At 48.3% G+C, this 18,396-nt stretch overlaps 1 protein-coding gene across 1 annotated transcript in view; it reads left to right on the plus strand.

Moving 5' to 3' along the window:
- The window catches only part of smyd3 (SET and MYND domain containing 3), a 135,217-nt gene that overhangs the window by 5,569 nt on the left and 111,252 nt on the right, over positions 1-18,396 (plus strand). Inside the window, exons 2-5 of the mRNA XM_076978697.1 lie at positions 11,472-11,535; positions 14,008-14,115; positions 14,207-14,264; positions 16,193-16,329. Coding sequence (XP_076834812.1) covers positions 11,472-11,535; positions 14,008-14,115; positions 14,207-14,264; positions 16,193-16,329 — 367 coding nt within the window. The remainder of the gene's footprint in view (positions 1-11,471; positions 11,536-14,007; positions 14,116-14,206; positions 14,265-16,192; positions 16,330-18,396) is intronic.

Genomic DNA, 18,396 nt, shown 5'->3' on the forward strand with positions numbered 1-18,396 from the left:
TGCTTTATTATAGTGCTTTATCATGGCTTAGTGGATTTAATTAAAGATATTTGTAGAAAATGTAGTAAATTGTATGATGTAGTAAATCTGTTACTTGGTTGATGTTTTAGATCAAAATCCATAATTGTGAATAGGAAAAACATTACTCAATATGGAAAATAGATACAAAACAATAAAAATGATTTTAAAAGGACAGTCCAGGTCTCAGATATCAGTGTGAGCAGGAGAACAGACAGTGCTCTAGTTTGAGTCTCTAAAATCAACAATTAAAAACTGGGTTACTGTATTTTTTTTAACTCAAGAAAATATACACTCACTGGCCACTTTGTTAGGTACACCCTGCTAGTACCGGGTTGGACCCTCCACCGGGTTGGATCAGAAGATGGGTACACTGGTCATAAAGGGATGGACATGGCCAGCAACAATACACAGGTGTGAGTGGCGTTGACACAAAGCTCAATTGAACGAGTGTTCAATTTATATAGCGCCTTTCAAGATACCCAACGAGAAGCAGCAGCCAATCACACAGCGTCTTCTCTAAAGGAAACCACACCCCCTGGGGGACTGAATGGGGTGCAGGAAGGGGAGAGAGGACAGACCCTAGTGGCAGAGCACCATCCACCACTGGACACACAAGCACACACACATTCATGCACACACACTCACACAACTGTTTTTATTGGACATGAAGAGACACACGGTCACACACTCAAGGAGAATTGTCTCTGGCATCAACAAGGTATTTGTGCCCAGAGATGATTGTGTGTGAAAATCACAGTATATCAGCAGTTTCTGAGATACTCAGACCAGCCCGTCTGGCACCAACAACCATGTCATGTTCAAAGTCTCTTAAATCACCTTTCCTCCCCATTCTGATGCTCAGTTTGAACTGCAGCAGGTCGTCTTGGCCATGTCTACATGTCTAAATGCATTGAGTTGCTGCCGTGTGATTGGCTGATTCGACATTCGCGTTAATGAGCAGTTGGACAGGTGCACCTAATAAAGTAGCCAGTGAGTTTTCATTTTTCAAAAAAGAAAATGAAATGAAATCAGGAAGCATCCAGTACCTCAGTGGGGTTTCACTCAGGATGATGGTCGCTTGTTCTAGGTTCTCGTCTAGTTTTGGTCACTGCCGGTGTGCTTGGTCTTTTAGTTACGTTATGTTTCGTTATGATCAACTGCTTTAATAGAGCAGATGGAACGAAGCTGTGCAGATAAGAGCTGTGTTGGCCCTCCGGGGCCCGACTGAAGAAGAATGGTGTGTGCTCCACCCAACAGAGCACTGGCACTCTTTAAATATGCATGTGTTCAGATGAATATTGATGGCTTCACCGCGTAAAGGTTGGTGACTGCGTGCCGCAGAAGACGAACCGTAACGTGCAATAATGGGATGAAGGTCGTATGATGCATCGCTCTGCTGAGAGATTCAACGTGTTTATCAGTGCCTTCGATCTTACGGAGCAAAGCATTATGGTCTATTTGTTCTCGCTTTCACCGACTGTCTCTCATCCATCAGCCGAGAGTCCAGACAATTGCACCCATGGTGGGTAGATGTAATATGGCCTGACCTTGGGGATGAAGCCAGGATGCAGTCAGCGTGTTTTACAGTAAACCTGCAGCTACAGAAGCCCTAGTTTTGCGCTGAGACCTCCAGCCATCCAGCAGATTCCCAACGCCTCCGTCATCACCTGACGCATTCTGAACACATCACACCTCTTGCATCTTTGTTGCAGAGCAAATTCTGGAGTGTGTCTTGGTGTTCCTCATAGATATGCCCTCAGATTTATTATTTAAAAGTCGTCATTCGGAGATGACGCGGGGGTTTCTGCTGATACTTCCGGTTTGTTGCGGAGATGACTGCTGCTTCGGGCTTGGGGAAAAGTGTGATGAGAACCACTTGTTTAGTTCTATAATTGTGTGCGTGCGTGCGTGCGCGTGTGTGTGTGTGTGTGTGTGTTTTTAGAAGCAACCAAGAGGGGCATTTTAGAGGAAATTAGGGCAGCATCAAAGCTGGGGGTAATTGCTGACTGCTCCGGTTTCATGCAGCACTGTTTATTTCTAATGAGCACTAATGACTGTGGCTTTAAAATATGAAAGACTTGGTTAAAGGGCCCCTCCCAAACCAGCAGAGATCCTGCAGCCACAAATCAGCAAACAAACAAACCATTACTGCCTTCTCACACACGTCAGAGTGTGACTGTGTGTGTGTGTGTGTGTGTGTGTGTGTAAGAAAGAGTGAGCGAAAGCCATAATGATAGTGGTTCAGCACTCCTGTGATATCCTGCAGGATGGAAAAGCACAAATATCTCTCTTTCCCTCTCTCTCTCTCTCTCTCTCTCTATGTCTCTCTCTTTCTCTCTCTCTGTCTTTCTCTCTCCCCCTCTCATTCTTCTCTTTGTCACTATAATGTGGAAGTATTCAAAGACGTTTCAACTTCAGTCTTAGGAAGGTGGCTGTGTGTTTACACTCTGCCTAAAAGCAGCCCAAAGACGTGCTGGATCAGATTTACAGTGCTGATGTAAAGTGTTTGAGTAACACAGTTCTAAACAGCTGAGATTCTGCATAGATGAAGGAGGCTATTTTTGCACAGCAGATCACAGCTCAGTTGCTTTGAAGCTCATTCTCAGTGTGTGCCTGGACGTCAGATTCACCATCTGTTTATTGTTTATGAGGAGTTCTGCTCTGTGTGCATTGGTATCATATGGCTCTGTCCATAATGGTGATGAGCAACCCCCCCCCCCCCCCATCCCCAAACCCCTTTAACCAACATATTGGTTCTGAATGTGAGCTTGCAATGAAATGGCAGGACAGAACTGTTTGTCCTGGCCCTTGGTGTTCATGCTTATCCACTGATTGGATCAGTACTTGCAATGTCCATTTTAAATCTTGTTGGTCACTCTAGGGTGTTTCTCTGATCTCCTTCCATTTCATTGAGGTGCGATGAGATGGGAAGCCGGTCCTGATGCTTGTGGGGGGGGGGGGGTTCGGCAGCCACATGAAGCAAACGCGTCTTTGCTCAAATAAACGTTCTTTTCCGATAGCGTTTCTCTAAGGGATCGTAGTTCAGAACTGATTACATTGCTGACTTCAAACAATATTTAACTGTGGAATTTCAGTGATCAAATCTCCATTGCAGATGAATCAGTCGAGTCTTTTGTGAGTCTTGAGCCATTTCATTTCAGACGGAGGGAATCCATGATAAAATACTGTATAATGAGGAGTGCTCAGCTCCTGGTACCAGTGTTCACTAGTGTTCACCAGTGTTCACCAGTTTCTTCTATTAGAAAATCAGCATCACTTTTAAAAATCTGAATCTCTAAAGCTTTTAAGCTGCCCTGACCCGACATCCTTCTCCCTGCTTGATGTGACCACCTGTTGGGGCCACAGCAGAGCTCGTCCTGGTCTCTGCTGGTGCTGTTGAACACCCATCTGCTCCTCCAGTTACAGCACACGTCTCCGATGCCTCTTTGAGCTCCTCGAGGTCCTGGAACTGACTCTTGTGTCCGGGTGCTGCTTTGACGCAGTGGGACATGGATTAAACTGACACGCGGGGCTGGAGGTCGGCTGGAGGTCGGCTGGAGGTCAGCTGGAGGTCGGCTGGAGTCGTTTGCTGCAGGTGTTGCTTCTTCTTGAGGAGGTGAAGGAGAGGGTCATGTGACATCACGTGGTAATCACTGGCACGTGAGCTATGCACGTTTTAATCAATTGATGTCCACACACTCAGTCTGTATTGTCTATCTTTTTGTATGCTTCTACCCAAGCATGCAAGCACCTACAAGCCCCTGGGAGATGGTCTGGCTTGCCGGTGGATGTACTGATGCTGGGGTTGGATGTGCCATTTCCACAAGAGGACGTGCTGATGCTAGCTCCTACCTGAGGCTCACCATCTACACCGAAGGGACTGTGACTATTTTGCCAGGGAACAAGAACCATAACTATAACTGAAGAACCATCCTGCGCACCATGGACTTGTGTTAACGGGCCGCCCAATGGAGGATGGGTTCCCTTTTGAGTCTTGGTCCTCCCGAGGTTTCTTCCTAATCCCCACCCTATAGGGAGTTTTCCTCGCCACTGTCGCCTTTGGCTTGCTCATTAGGGATCTGGACCCATACGATTGTAAAGCTGCTTTGTGACAACGTGTTGTGAAAAGCGCTATATAAATATATTTGACTTTGACTTTGACATCACCACCCAGAGGAAGAGCTCCATCTAGCAGGAGGTTCTCCTTGGTAATCCTGAACCTTTGTCTGCAGGAAGATGCTCAGTCATCCTGGAAAATGCTCTGTAATCCCCAGACCTTATCTACACTCTGTCTGCACCCTGATGGTCTGTCTCCACCCTGATGGTCTGTCTCCACCCTGATGGTCTGTCTCCACCCTGATGGTCTGTCTCCACCCTGATGGTCTATCTGCACCCTGATGGTCTATCTGCACCCTGATGGTCTGTCTCCACCCCGATGGTCTGTCTCCAACTCGATGGTCTGTTTCCACCCCGATGGTCTGTCTGCACCCTGATGGTCTGTCTGCACCCCGATGGTCTATCAGCACCCCGATGGTCTATCTGTACCCTGTTGGTCTATCTGCACCCTGTTGGTCTGTCTCCACCCTGATGGTCTGTCTCCACCCTGATGGTCTGTCTGCACCCCGATGGTCTATCTGCACCCTGTTGGTCTATCTGCACCCTGTTGGTCTGTCTCCACCCCGATGGTCTATCTACACCACGATGGTCTATCTGCAGGCAGCAGCATATGAACTCATTTCCCAAATGGAGATCAGAGGAACGGCTCCATCTTATCTCCACCGCTGCCGCGCGTCCGTGTGGCAGCACTCGATATCTACACGTCCACCCCAGAAGGAGAGGATCAGTGGGGAAGGTGTGTGAACAGGCTGAAGAAAGAAGATTACCCAGCGTTTCCACATTAGGCCCTTGTGATAACATCAGTATTGAGTTAGAATGACTGCTATATTTGGATCAGAGTTTTGCCTAAATGTGTTCATGGGACTTGAAAAGCCCCCCCTGTCCCCTCCTGCAGGCTGCCTGTCTCATCAGGGTCCTCTCAGTGTGTCGGGACAAACAGTGTGTTATGTCTTGGTGGTCAGTTTATGCCTCGTGATGTCGTACCTTTAGATCTGACATGGGTTTATTAATAACAACAAAAGCAACACAGATCCAATATCATTCTGCTCCTTTATTGTTTCCCCTCTGCACTTTCAATATTCTTACAGTGTCGTTTTGGATTCGAGGTTGTAATGAAGGAACTTCTAATACTTGTAACATCGAATCACCCCTCAGAAGGAGAATGAAGTGTGTGTGTGTGTGTGTGTGTGTGTGTGTGTGTGTGTGTGTGTGTGAGGGGCTGATCAGAAAAGGTTCATGTAGCGCCTTCAGAGCTTTAAGTACAGGTAATTAATTCCTGCTGGAGGCTGGGTTGCTAGTTTCTCACTGAAGGAACTGATCTGTGTGTGTGTGTGTGTGTGTGTGTTTCGGACCCTGCCACACCTCAGCTGTTTTCTCATTTCCAGGATTAGTGGCGTTTTGGCTTTTCTTCACTTTTCTCTCTCTTCTCTAAAACTACAACACGTCTGGTGTGGTTTCCCGTCGCTTTAATCCCTGGCTCTCGGCTAATTTGAGCGGGGTTACAGGATGTCCCTGACGGGAGCGTGTGCCTGACCTTCTGACCCCGTACTTGTTAGGTTTTTATGTGTAGGAACAACGGCAACACCGACCCGTGACTCTGAGGAGATGCAGGGGCTGCTTGCGATGTTGCCTGCGGGTGTTTACACAAACACAAAAGGGCACTGTTATTATTTCCCCGTTTTCCATAAAGTCTGCGGGCCGCATACCTGTCTGGATAACTTTGGGGTTTGGGGAGGTCGAATGTTCTGGAGAGGCAAGCAGCTGTGGACCGCGTGGGCCCGCGTTTACGGGACCAGATGTTTTATGCCTGCAGACCAACGGCGGGACGGAGTTATATCATTCGCCAGCCCTGCCGATCGTCGTTAAGAGACTGTGTACCATCATTAAAAAAGCTCTGGGTGAAATAAAAGGACCTTATTTAAGGACCTTTTAAGATAAAATCACTAAAGCAGTGCGGGGATGTCACGGACCACAGGGTTCAGTCACTGCTCCACGCTGAAAGGATGTTGATCAAAGTCCCAGTGGCGCTTTGTCCAGGCAGACGCGCAGAGACGCAGACGCCTTTAAGAGCGCTCCATCTTCTCATTACGGAGCCTCATTGATTTTCGCACCCGTAATGGAGCAGCAGAGGAAGTGATATTGATAGACGTACTTCATAACGAGATTTATGGAGCTGTGAAGAGCCCTGACAGCGCTACACTAATTACGTGTTGTGCGTCCTGACGAAAGTCTGAGGCGTGTGATTGGGTGGATGTAGCCGTGGTTCTGTGTGCCTGTCTGCAGACAAACACCACCCCCCCCTCCTCCTCCTCCCCCAGCATTAACTGGAGTTGGGGGGGCTTCTCCACACACACGATACACACAAACGCACATACATATGCACCCGCGTACACACACGCGCATGGGTGAGGTTTGCGATGGTTTACAGGCGAGCCTCTGATCCAGCTCTGTGGTGACTGTATTGGTGATTAGACCCTGCACCTTATTTACATTCAGTGACTTGCTGATATTTAATTAAGGAATCATGTCATGTACACGGCCGCACCCAAAGATCCAATAACGTCTGTGCGGCGAGGGGACCTTCTGGAGGCCCTGAGGCCAGTGGATATGTTTAATAAGCTTTACCGCTAGCAAGGGTCTACTACACATCCAATTAATCCTGCAGGCCCACGGGGCGCGTGGGGGGGGGGGGGGGGGGGGGGTGATGCTGGGGGAGTGTTTAGTTTACCTGGGAGGGGGCCACATGTTTATTCTCCATGCAGCAGAGACCCAGAGACCCAGAGAGCGTACACGTGTGAGTCGTGGATGCCGACCGAGAGGCAAACGCACTGGAGTCAGAGCAGTCACGGTGATCAACTCACAACGTCTACCGCTCCAGAATCTCGGTTTTGACCCGAGGGTGACCTTAGCCGGTCCAACAGCAGCAGGAGACGGGCATGTTCAGATCCGTGACCTTTGACCTTATTAAACTGGCACATGCTGTTAACGTGCCTGGAACCTTAAAGGTGAGCACGACGGCACAAATCACCGGCTCGGCCCGGCCCGTAACAACCCGCCCGCCTGCGTCCCGGTGAAAGGAGCGTGCGGAGATGTGAGAATGTGACAGGTGGTGATGTGTGGACGCCGTAAAACCCCCCGTGCCAGGCCGTTAGCGCGGTACCACAGCACTGACCTGTAGCTGACTCAGGAACATTACAGATAATTGGGTTCCTCGAGGCTCCCGTCTGATTTGGGCTGTTGCTTTGGTGTTAGGGACAGGAAGGATGCTCAGAAGGTCTTAAACAGACGAGCGTTATGGGAGCAGACGTGGCGTAAACCTGTGGCATGTCGTGGTGCGTTAGCTGAATGTCGAGGACGTGTGAATTGTGGAACCTCGGAGAACTTTGCTCTGCTGTGCGAGAAGAATTTGGCTAATTTGTAGCTTCTCAAAGAACAACGATTGTGCTAAACGGGCCAGTAAAATATGCACAAGTGTCTGAGCAGCCGGTTGGGCTGGTGTTGTCCGATCAGCTCTGTAATGGGCTTGTAAAATGTAACTTAGTGCACATGAGCTGATAAAACACATCAATAAAAGATTATGACGGACTTGTCAAAGCCTTGCTTAACTTTTAATCGTGTTTTTTTTTTCTTCTGAGGATATCGGTCAAAGACAACCAGTTTACTTACTGTGTTTACTAGACGTATCAGGACTTTTAATTTCTTTTATTTGATTTTTTTTACGATTCTGTGAGATTAATCAACGGTTCTTATTCTACGATGTATTTAACTCTAGCCGAACTATTTCTTGCCGTTTCCTGCCTTGCTGGTTATTGGGTTCACAGAGCCTCTGGACTCCCAGTGTTCCCACAGTCCACACATCTGGGAAATATTAGATTTCCAAACCATGTCAGATTTGCATTGATATGAATCGTGCTTTTAGTGATCATATATGATTAGTTTTTATTCTGGGTGCTGGGCCAGGGGCCCGTGTGGCTACACCGCTGCTCTGGGCACTGCTCACCACAACTGGTATAAATATTCAGTATCTTGTGATCGAACATGGTGTATTCACAGCTAATGAGGGTCAGCCATTAAAACACCTGATGATTGGAGCTTGGACGAACTTTGGAGTGAAAAGCAGAGTAGAGACTGACAGGGAGCTGATTACACACACACACACACACACACACACACTCACTCACTCTCTCACACACACTCACACACACGCACACTCTCACTCACTCTCATACACACACGCGCACACACACTCACTCTCACACACACACTCTCATATACACACACGCGCACACACTCACTCTCTCTCACACACACACACACTCACACACTCGTGCACACACACACACACACACTCACTCATATACACACACACTCGCACACACTCACTCTCTCTCACACACATGCGCGCACACACACACACACACACACACACACACACACACACACACACACACTCACTCTCTCACACACACACACACTCGCACACACACACTCACAGATACACACACACACCCACACCCAAAGACACTCACACTCGAGCTCGGGCCTTTATGCTGATGATGGCACACTCAGACACCCTGGAGCTCTGTCCTGAGACTACTTCGTAGAGATGAGCTCGTCTGTTCTCGCTCTGTTCTCAGACTCTTCTCATCAGACTCCTGACAGCCTGGCTTCTCTAATGACTTGAAACCTTTGTGCACACTGCTGGGCTAGGAGCCCGCCGCACCCACACCAGGGGCCTCTCTCTGCCTCTCTTCTCCTCTCTGTGTATCTCATTACTCCCAGAGATCGGGCTCCTCTGAGAAACAGACCCAACCCCCTGAAAATCCACCATCTCCACCACTGAATCTGACAGAGGCGTATTGGATACTCTGATGATTCATGGTGAAAGACACGGAAGCTGCATTTTAAATCCGTCTTAAACCCTCGCAGTGCAACCAAGAGTTCATTGCAGCATAAACGATGTTCCCATACAAATGTTCCCATAGAAATACAATTGTATTTCTATAGATGCTCTAGTGCTTAATCCTTTAGCCACTCATCAGCTCTCTCAAACTCTCTTATTGGATTGTTGTAAAATGAGCAAAGCGTTCTTGGCCATGTTGAAGACCTTCTAAAACGGGCTTGCCTCAGAGTTTGAGAGTACACTGTGTTTTATTTTGTTTTAAGGCTTTTCCCAATCACACTGTGTTGAAGATTAGAAGCCGGATGGAGCAGGTTTTGGTTTAAAATGTTCCTATTTATTAAAGTGCTCTTAATATTGAAGTGTTTAGATAAACGGGGCTGTGACGCACCCTTGTGAAGGTCGTTGTATGGGAAGCAGAAGCAGAAGGTGATGTTGAGCAGAAGATACATCTCCGTTTACTCCATCCATCATGGTTCACTACTTCATCATGACAGATGGTCTTCAACCGTGGTTGTTTTAACATAATGACTTTGATTTGATTTGATTTAGATTTGTTTTAAGAATTGATCTTGTATATGATGGGGTGAGGTCACTGCGATTGGACCAGGACCTAAATCTGACTGCCATGATGACCATGTGTGTGAGATTAAGCCTCTTCAACTGAGCTCACTGGACCTGCTCATTACCAACATATTTAAATGCTAACATTTTGGTTCCTTTCAGAAAGTGAATGGTGAAATGATCACAGTGCTGGGTGATGCCGTGTAACCTCAGACTCCGACCGCTCCTGCGGTGGTTGAGCTGGGTCGAGTCCTGCCGTAGGAACCCTTGAAGAACTTGAGTGAACATGGCGGCTGGTGCAGAGGAGGTTTGTTTTTGGGGCGGTTTGTTCCAGTCAGGGTTGCAGGTGGCGTGCGGGTCATGCCAGCTGTGGGTGAGATTAGGACCGCTAGCGTTTACGAGGGACAAGCCCGGATGAACGCTGCAGCATTTATGTGGTGGGTTTGTGTGTTTTTTCCTCTTTGCTGCTCTCCTGCCCAGCCACCGAGCAGGTCATTATTTCACAGGCTTCAAGTGATTGAAGCCGTCTGGGTCTTTATTTCATTTGTATAAATCCATCCCGTGGGCCATTCTCACAAAAAAGAGAACACTATTTATGTAAGCCGAATTAAAACATTTACGAGTGCTGGTAAATTACAGGGCAGAAGTATCTGGGTCATCTAGGTCAGGTTTCTATGGAAACCGTGCACTGCTCTCATTAATATTTAGGCACTTTGTTCTCAGGCTGATGTGTGGACGGATTCTGAGGGGTCTCCTATCAGGGCTTCGTTGTGCGCTTCCTGCTGTTCTCTCTCCCCGTTCTCCTGGACTCCTCTCCCCTCTCCAGGAGAGCGCTGGGTCCGGCAAAGCCCTTCTGTGATTCGTCAGAGGGCGGGGCTTAAAGCGGGCCTCCTCCAAACAGCACAGGTGCAGGTAGATCGATGCGATGAAGGGGCGTGGCGTTAAACATACTGCAGGGGATCGTTCCAGTCAGAGTGCGGAGGCGGGGCTACAGGGCTCCGGGTCATCCCGTGGGCGGCCTGAAGGGGGCGTTCCTCCTGCCCTGACACGCCCTCTGTCATGACAACGGTTCGCGCATTAGCATCTCCTAGACAACGTGATTGACCTTGACCCAGACTGCTGTAATCCTCTCACTGTCATTCTGGAGGTAAACACAACTGTTTCCTTCACGTTATGGGAAGTGTGTTATGGAAAAGTGCGGAGTGGAGAATAAATCAGGCTAATCCAGACGAAACGTTTCTTTCTTTATTAAGGTATCCAGATGCTTAGAAACCTCAACCTCACTCTCTCAGACAGAACGGCTCGACGAGAATGTGGAAACTGTGTGTTAAATGTTTTGAAAAGCAGAGAGACTTGATTGTCATTGCTCAGTAAATTACACGGTGTCTGTTGCCAGATCGACAATCGCAGTTTCCCTGGTCTCTTAAACGTGGAGCGGTTTGAGAATGAGTGTGATGATGAACTTGTTTGGGACATCACTGTTTAGCCCATGTGAAGGTTTTAAGAACTTACCAGAGAATCTTGCAAATTAAAATGTTCCCCCTCTGTGTGCTGCAAGGCTGTTGAAAGCTTGCTAATGTTCCATTTTCTGCACCTTAAATGTGAACATATTCTTTAACACGTCAGTTCTCTGACAGCCGTCTGCAGACACTGAGCACCACGTTGTGAAGAACAGTTGGTTATTATAGTTAGAATGACAAAATGGCGGCAAAGGCTATAAACTGGGGGTTTATTTATACACAGGCTCTCTGGAGTGGAGAGAGTGCTCTAAAATGTAAACACAGCAGGAGGAGATGGTTGTTTCTCATATACTATCGTTCTCTGCCCCACTCTTTTCCCCTCCCCTCTCTCTCTCTCTCTCTCTCTGTAGGGGTGACAGTCTTTTGAGGTGCTCTCAGTGTAAGAGTGCCCGCTACTGCAGTTCCCAGTGCCAGGTAAGAGCTCCTTTCTACCGTCACACGGAGGTCGAGGCTACGAAGCTCTTTGTGTTGCCGTGGCCACATGCAGGACTCGGCACTGCACGAGCGTCGCAGGCCGCGGTGTCGCTGCCAAACACCGGGTGCCCCCTTTCAGGAGGAAGCGTCCCATTTTGTGTTATTTTTCTACATGGTCATACACCCTGTACATGTTCAAAATGTGCTGGAGTTTGATGCTGAAAAGATGCAGATTAAAAAAGCGTAAAGATGCAAATATGCCAGTGTGTGGGGTACACTAGAGATAAAGGAGATGAGACGGAGGGATTGGGCCATGGGATTAATATTTTAGTGCAGTAACTTCAGAATAAAAGTCTCCTCTACTTTAATGAATAAACCACAGGTTAGAAGATGTCGGCCTGCAACTTTCTAATGACATTTGTGTTTACCGCAGTGTTACGGTTCCCTAGTTGCTCAGTCGAATTCCTGATTCAACAGTTGACATTCACATTACTTTTCTGTAATTGGCTTTGATTAGAAGACTTGGTTTAATTTAGTTTTTTAGTATTTGTCTTAAATCAGTGTTGCACATAATTACCGCCGATAAAATTGTAAACGTTGACTAACGTTACGCTCAGCTCTGGCCGTTTAATGGAACATGAGCCGGCTCACTGGGCCACGAGCCCTGAATAAAAAAAGCCCGGTGACTCCCTGGAACGATCTGTTAAAAACACAAGGTAACACGCAATTATAACTACAGCGACACACATTTTCAGTAAACAAACAGTCACTTTCTTGTCCGTCTTTCAAATGAGTAAAACGCAATCAGTGCTTTTGTGTTGGCAAGTTAATTTAAAGTGTTCACCAGCTGAGCTTTTCTGCGTTGTGCTTTCCATTTAACACGAGTAGCGTTAAGTGAAGCGTGATGATGTGACCGTGCGGTATGTGTGTGCAGTGTTTAGTTTGAGATGTTTAGTGCCTTTTTGTTTCCCAAATATACGAATACCTACCCTACAAAGGAATAACTGAATAATAGTCTATTATTGTAGGCCAGCGTTAGAACAAAATGGCAGCTACCAAACTCCAGACCTTGATGTCTTCATAGTTAGAGCTCTGAAAGAAGAAATGCAAAGTGATTTAGAGAGAGAGAGAGAGAGAGAGAGAGAGAGAGAGAGAGAGAGAGAGAGAGAGAGACTCAGTGAGAGTGAGAGAGTGTGTGATGGGGAGTGAGGGAGGCAGGAAGAGAGAAAGAGTTGTGTAGTCATCATCGATGACAGATGTTTGGCGCACCCCCCCACCCCAAAGAGACGTTCCTGCCCACAACTCTCAGATTTTCCTTCCCAGGTTTCCATTACAGAACTGGAGGAATACAGGCCACAGCCTGACTGGACTGCTGACAGACACATTTATGTCGTTTCAGAGATGTATTTCTCCAGCAGAGTAGAGTGCGGTTTCAGCTCGGCTCTGTGGTCGATGGACACTTTCCTGCATGGCCACGTTCTGGACCTCTGCATGAACTCTTTAAATGCACAAACAGAACGATTATGAACCTGCTAATATGAGCCGGTGTGTGATGTGATCACACTGCAGCCAGACCAATGCAAGCTGAGGGCTCACTGAGCACAAACGTGTCCGTCATCCACCTTAAAACCAATCAGCTCCGTCCCTAATGGTGACACAAACGTGTCCGCCATCCACCTTAAAACCAATCAGCTCCGTCCCTGATGGTGACACGAACGTGTCCGTCATCCACCTTAAACCAATGAACGTGTCTGTGGTTTACCTTTAAACCAATCAGCTGTTCATTCCTTGATGGTGACATGAATGTCAAAAAGTGTAACAAATACTTTATGTAGTTAGGGTGTAAGTTTTTTAATGGCTGGCTGAATGTCATGTTAACACAGTGTATGTGGTACCGTTGTGTATATCGTTGGCGGTATAATGAGCTTTTACTACCCGCCTGAGTGCAGTTGGTGCTCACAGCTTCTACACATATGCCTTCATACACCGTGCCAGCCACACACCAGTCCTGGAGATCTCCAATGACATTTTGATCGTGTGTGTGTGTGTGTGTGTGTGTTTGAACATTTGCCTGTTGAAGCAGTTTGAGAAGTGTTCATTTGAGACCAGTTTGAGAACTTGTTATGGTGGTTATGTGCTGTATGTTTTTTTTTACACCATGATATGTGTCAGGCCCAATATCAGAACCACTGTTATACCCAGTATCAGACCCAATGTTAGGTCTAGTATCAGACCCAGAATCAGACCTGGTATAAGGTCTAGTATCAGACTCAATGATAGGTCCAGTATCAGACCTAATGTTAGGCCTAGTATCAGACCCAGAATCAGACCTGGTATAAGGTCCAGTATCAGACCCACTGTTAGGCCCTGAGTCAGACCCAATGTTCCTCAGGTGAGATGTTTTTGAGTACTTTGTGTGAGTCTTGCTGTCTGAGTCTCCGTGTCCTCCAGCTAAAGTTCTTCATTTTCCAGAAACAGGCATGGCCAGAGCACAAGAGGGAGTGCAAGTGTCTGAAACACCTCCAGCCGAGGTTGCCCACGGACGCGGTACGGCTCACAGCCCGAATCATCTTCTCGCTGGTGAGCTATACGTCGGCCGCTCTCGTCGCCGGTAGATGCTTAGCTGAAGGAGGCGTCGAGGCCTGACGAGGTCTTTCTTCTCCCTCCGCAGCTCAACGATCCGGAGCCGCACCCAGAGGAGTTGTACTCGTTAGCCGAGCACCAGTCACGTAAGTCCTGCCGTGGTGACACCACTCGCTGTCTTAGTTGTGTTCTGCACAAGCCTTTTTTTGAGCCTCATTTCTCCTTCGAAGGTTCATTAGTCTGTGAGGATTATGAGGTAATGAGGTTCCGAGGGTTATGGGGTAATTTACACCGTGACAGGGTGATGTAATGGATTGGCAGATAGGAGCTTGGAGAGACTTGTTCTTTACAACCCGTTCCCCCGTCTAGCCGGGCCTTTCCCTCGTCTAACCGCGCAGTTCCCTCGTCTAGCCAGGCCTCTTCCTCGTCTAGCCACGCCTCTCCCTCGTCTAGCTGGGCCTCTTCCTCGTCTAGCCGCGCAGTTCTCCCGTCTAGCCGGGCCTCTCCCTCGTCTAGCTGGGCCTCTTCCTCGTCTAGCCGTGCAGTTTCCCCGTCTAGCCGGGCCTCTCCCTCGTCTAGCCGGGCCTCTTCCTTGTCTAGCCGCGCAATTTCCCCGTCTAGCCGGGCCTCTCCCTCGTCTAGCGGTGCAGTTTCCCCGTCTAGCCGGGCCTTTCCCTCGTCTAGCCGCGCCGTTTTCCTGTCTAGCCGGGCCTCTCCCTCGTCTAGCCGCGCAGTTCCCTCGTCTAGCCGCGCCGTTCCCTCGTCTAGCCGGGCTTCTCCCTCGTCTAGCCGCACCATTCTTTCATCTAGCCAGGCCTCTCCCTCGTCTAGCCGGGCCTCCTCCTCGTCTAGCCAGGCCTCTCTCTCGTCTAGCCGGGCCTCTTCCTCGTCTAGCCAGGCCTCTCCCTCGTCTAGCCGGGCCTCTTCCTCGTCTAGCCGGGCCTCTCCCTCGTCTAGCCGGGCCTCTTCCTCGTCTAGCCAGGCCTCTCCCTCGTCTAGCCGGGCCTCTCCCTCGTCTAGCCAGGCCTCTCCCTCGTCTAGCCACGCCGTTCACTCGTCTTGCCGATATACAGCCTGGCTTAGCAAAAACATCTTGGACAGGCCAAGCTACACCGTTCCCATGTTTCTACTGCAACTTGTCTCTGTTGCAGGTAGTTTGTACTGGAAGCAGAAAGGCTGTGACCTCATAAATACGTAGACACAAATATGACGTTTCCTAGAGAGAGCCGGGCTGTGACCTCATAAATACGCAGACACAAATACGACGTTTCCTAGAGAGAGCCGGGCTGTGGCGTTTGTGTCCTCTGCTGCGCTCCGTTGCAGATGCACAGCTGTCTGCAGCTCGTTAGGGAAATGCCAGTTCCTGCCTGTCCTGCTAGGACCCAATTAAAGGCTTTAGGGAGTGATCTGGGACTATATAATCCATCACCACAGGGATCACTCGTCAATAACCTGACCCTATGTGATACATCCATATTTACCATCCAGAGGGTGTCGAGTTTACGTCAAAGCTGAAAACCATCTCAAGGGTCCACGGGGGAGATACTGGGTCTCCAGACCAGTCGGTTCTTTCTCTCCTTTACCTCCATGTTCTCTTGCTGGCCATAGCAGCTCTCAACAGTTTATCAATGAGGGGACCAAGCACTGAGCTCTGTGTGCGTTAGCAAGGTTCTTAGTTCTTAACAGAATCAAACTTTGTCATATTCATTCTACGTGATATTGGTATGAGATGGCTCTGTTATGTCGGTGAGCGAAATGCTCTCTGATAGTGAGGGTTTATGATCATGTGTCAGTGCAGTGTGGGTTTATTGACATACTTTTTGATAGAGAGAGGAAAACGATTTCTTATAGGTGCAACGTGGGTTAATTAGGCATCAGAATAGGTGCTTTTGGTTAATGAAGTTGTGGCTGGGGTTGGAGTTGGAGCAAGGTTCATGTCTATATATCTACATGTATTTGTCATTTCATTAAGTCCCAGTTATACATAGCACATTGCTAACTGGGGAGAAAAAATTCTAAAGAGAATATTAAAGTGTGTGTGTGTGTGTGTGTGTGTGTGTGTGTGTACCCACAGATCTGAAGGACATGAGTGATGAGAAGAGAGAGGGCTTGTCTCAGCTGTGCTGTATGCTACAGCTCTACCTGATGCAGGAAGTGGCTGACACGTCCATGCTGCCTGGTGGTCTGGACCTCATGGGTCTGCTGGCCCGGGTGAGTCGCCTCCTCCGCACCGTGTGCTGCCCGCCCACACCTGGCCTCGTCCACACCTGGCCCCGCCCACACCTGACTCCACCCACACAGGTGGAGTGCTCATTGTTGCCATTTCTTATTCTGATCCCCTAGATGACTGCACACAGTCGATCAGTCTGAACTGTTTAAGGCAGTTTGTAGGCGTTCGTGATGTTCTGTTTGGTATCAGGTGGCTGTGATTGCTTGCATGTGCATTAGTTGGGTTTTACCGTAAGACCCCGCGGCACAACCCAAAAATGGAGATCAAACATCTGAACCCCTTTTGTATCGGACTGTTATTCTTTTAATCATCTGTTCTAGGTTTGTCTGTGTGTTTGCTTGTTGGCGTGAGTTTGTATGCTAAGGGACTGTTATCGTTTTACCTCTCCACGTTTATGCCCAGGCGCTCTGCGGGACTTCGTTCACTGATCTGTCTTCGTGAAGGGCTGTTTAGCGTTCCTCTCAGATTGAGTTTTATTCGTTTGTTTGCTGACTGTTTGACTGCGCTGTAACCACAACCACACTTTGGCCCAGAGGAGATATCTGCTTGGGGGGGGGGGGGGGGGGGGGGGTCAGGGTTGATGCCACATCTGGTGGATCACAACCAAACAGCTGTTGCGTGTCTTCTGGAGAACCTGTTGACCATTAGAGCTGACGGTCCTCGGAGAACTTCAAAGAGACAGCTCTGAGCCTCAATACGCAGGTATCCGGAAGGTTCTGCAGGTGGTGACGGAGATGTTCGGCCCAGAGTGCCTCTGCGCTGTTGGACTCCTCTCTCTCTCTCTCTCTCTCTCTCTCTCTCTCTCTCTCTCTCTCTCTCTTCTCTCTCTCTCTCTCTCTCTCTCTCTCTAACATACACACACACACACACACACACACACACACACACACACACATCTGACAGTAACATGAGTGTACACAAGCATCTAACAAACATCCACAGGGACTCTAAATATGTAGCTAACCAGTGTCCATGTAATGAAACCATTTTTTAAATGTACCGTTTATTTTGACACAAATGTTTTACTAAACTACAAAAAAGTCAGTGAATTGATCATTACCGAAGTGCTTTGGCTCACATGGTCTTCTGCTTCTGAACTAACATCCGACATGATCTTCAATTTCAACGAGAGAGACACTATGCACTTAACCCAATATTAACAATGCGCAGTGTATCCTGTATTGAGGAGTGTGTCCTGCGTATCTTATAAACTCTCATTAAGGTTGAAACGATCCGGGCGTCGTAGGCGCTGAGGAGACGGTTTGTCCTATCAAAGCAATAAAGTGGGGGGAGAGCAGAGAGGAGGTGTGAACGCAGGAACCCAAATTAAAACCCTCAACCAGAGGGACGTCACCTGCTGCTCCTGCTCTGAGACGCAGCGATGTGCAGCCTTCATTAACGCTACGGCGCGCACTGGCACCAGGCTGCCCTGGGAGTCTCCGCTCCATGGAGGAACAGGGACCTTTTCCTCTGAGAGCATCTGTGTATGTAATACTGAAAAGGGCTTTGTGGTGCAGTCACGTCCCTTCTTGCTGAAGTTTGCTGTTATGCTAAGCTGTCATGATAAAAAAAGCCTGTGGGGTTTTTTGTTTCCAGGCTTTTAAAGCAGCTAGGTTTGTGATGAATAAAATATCCTCGGATTCAGTTCGGTCCTATCTAGGGACAGACGCATCACACTGATGCGTCCTTTCTTTCTGTGAGGCTTTTTTCTGAGGTTTTCTGTTGCTTTATTTCAACAGGTGTTGTGTTTAGTTCCATCAATATTTCCTCTGCTATTGCCTCTAGTTTGTCATGGGCTGTCGTGTGTTATTGAGCTGTGTCGGATCAGAACATATGCCGAAGTATCTGTTAATATGTGAGCAGAAGCCCGATCCCCTCAGGACACACGGCCACAGGGAGGACGTCTGTGGATGGGGCACATCGATCCAGAGTGGAGGAACTCTCAAGCTGGAGTTCACGGCACTGAGACAGAGGGAGAACTGCAACGAGACATATGGAGGGAACTGCCCTGAGACAGATGGAGTTCAGATGGAGCCTTGAGATAGGAG

The sequence above is a fragment of the Brachyhypopomus gauderio genome, chromosome 17, assembly GCF_052324685.1.
Source record: "Brachyhypopomus gauderio isolate BG-103 chromosome 17, BGAUD_0.2, whole genome shotgun sequence".
In the NCBI taxonomy this organism is placed as follows: domain Eukaryota; kingdom Metazoa; phylum Chordata; class Actinopteri; order Gymnotiformes; family Hypopomidae; genus Brachyhypopomus; species Brachyhypopomus gauderio.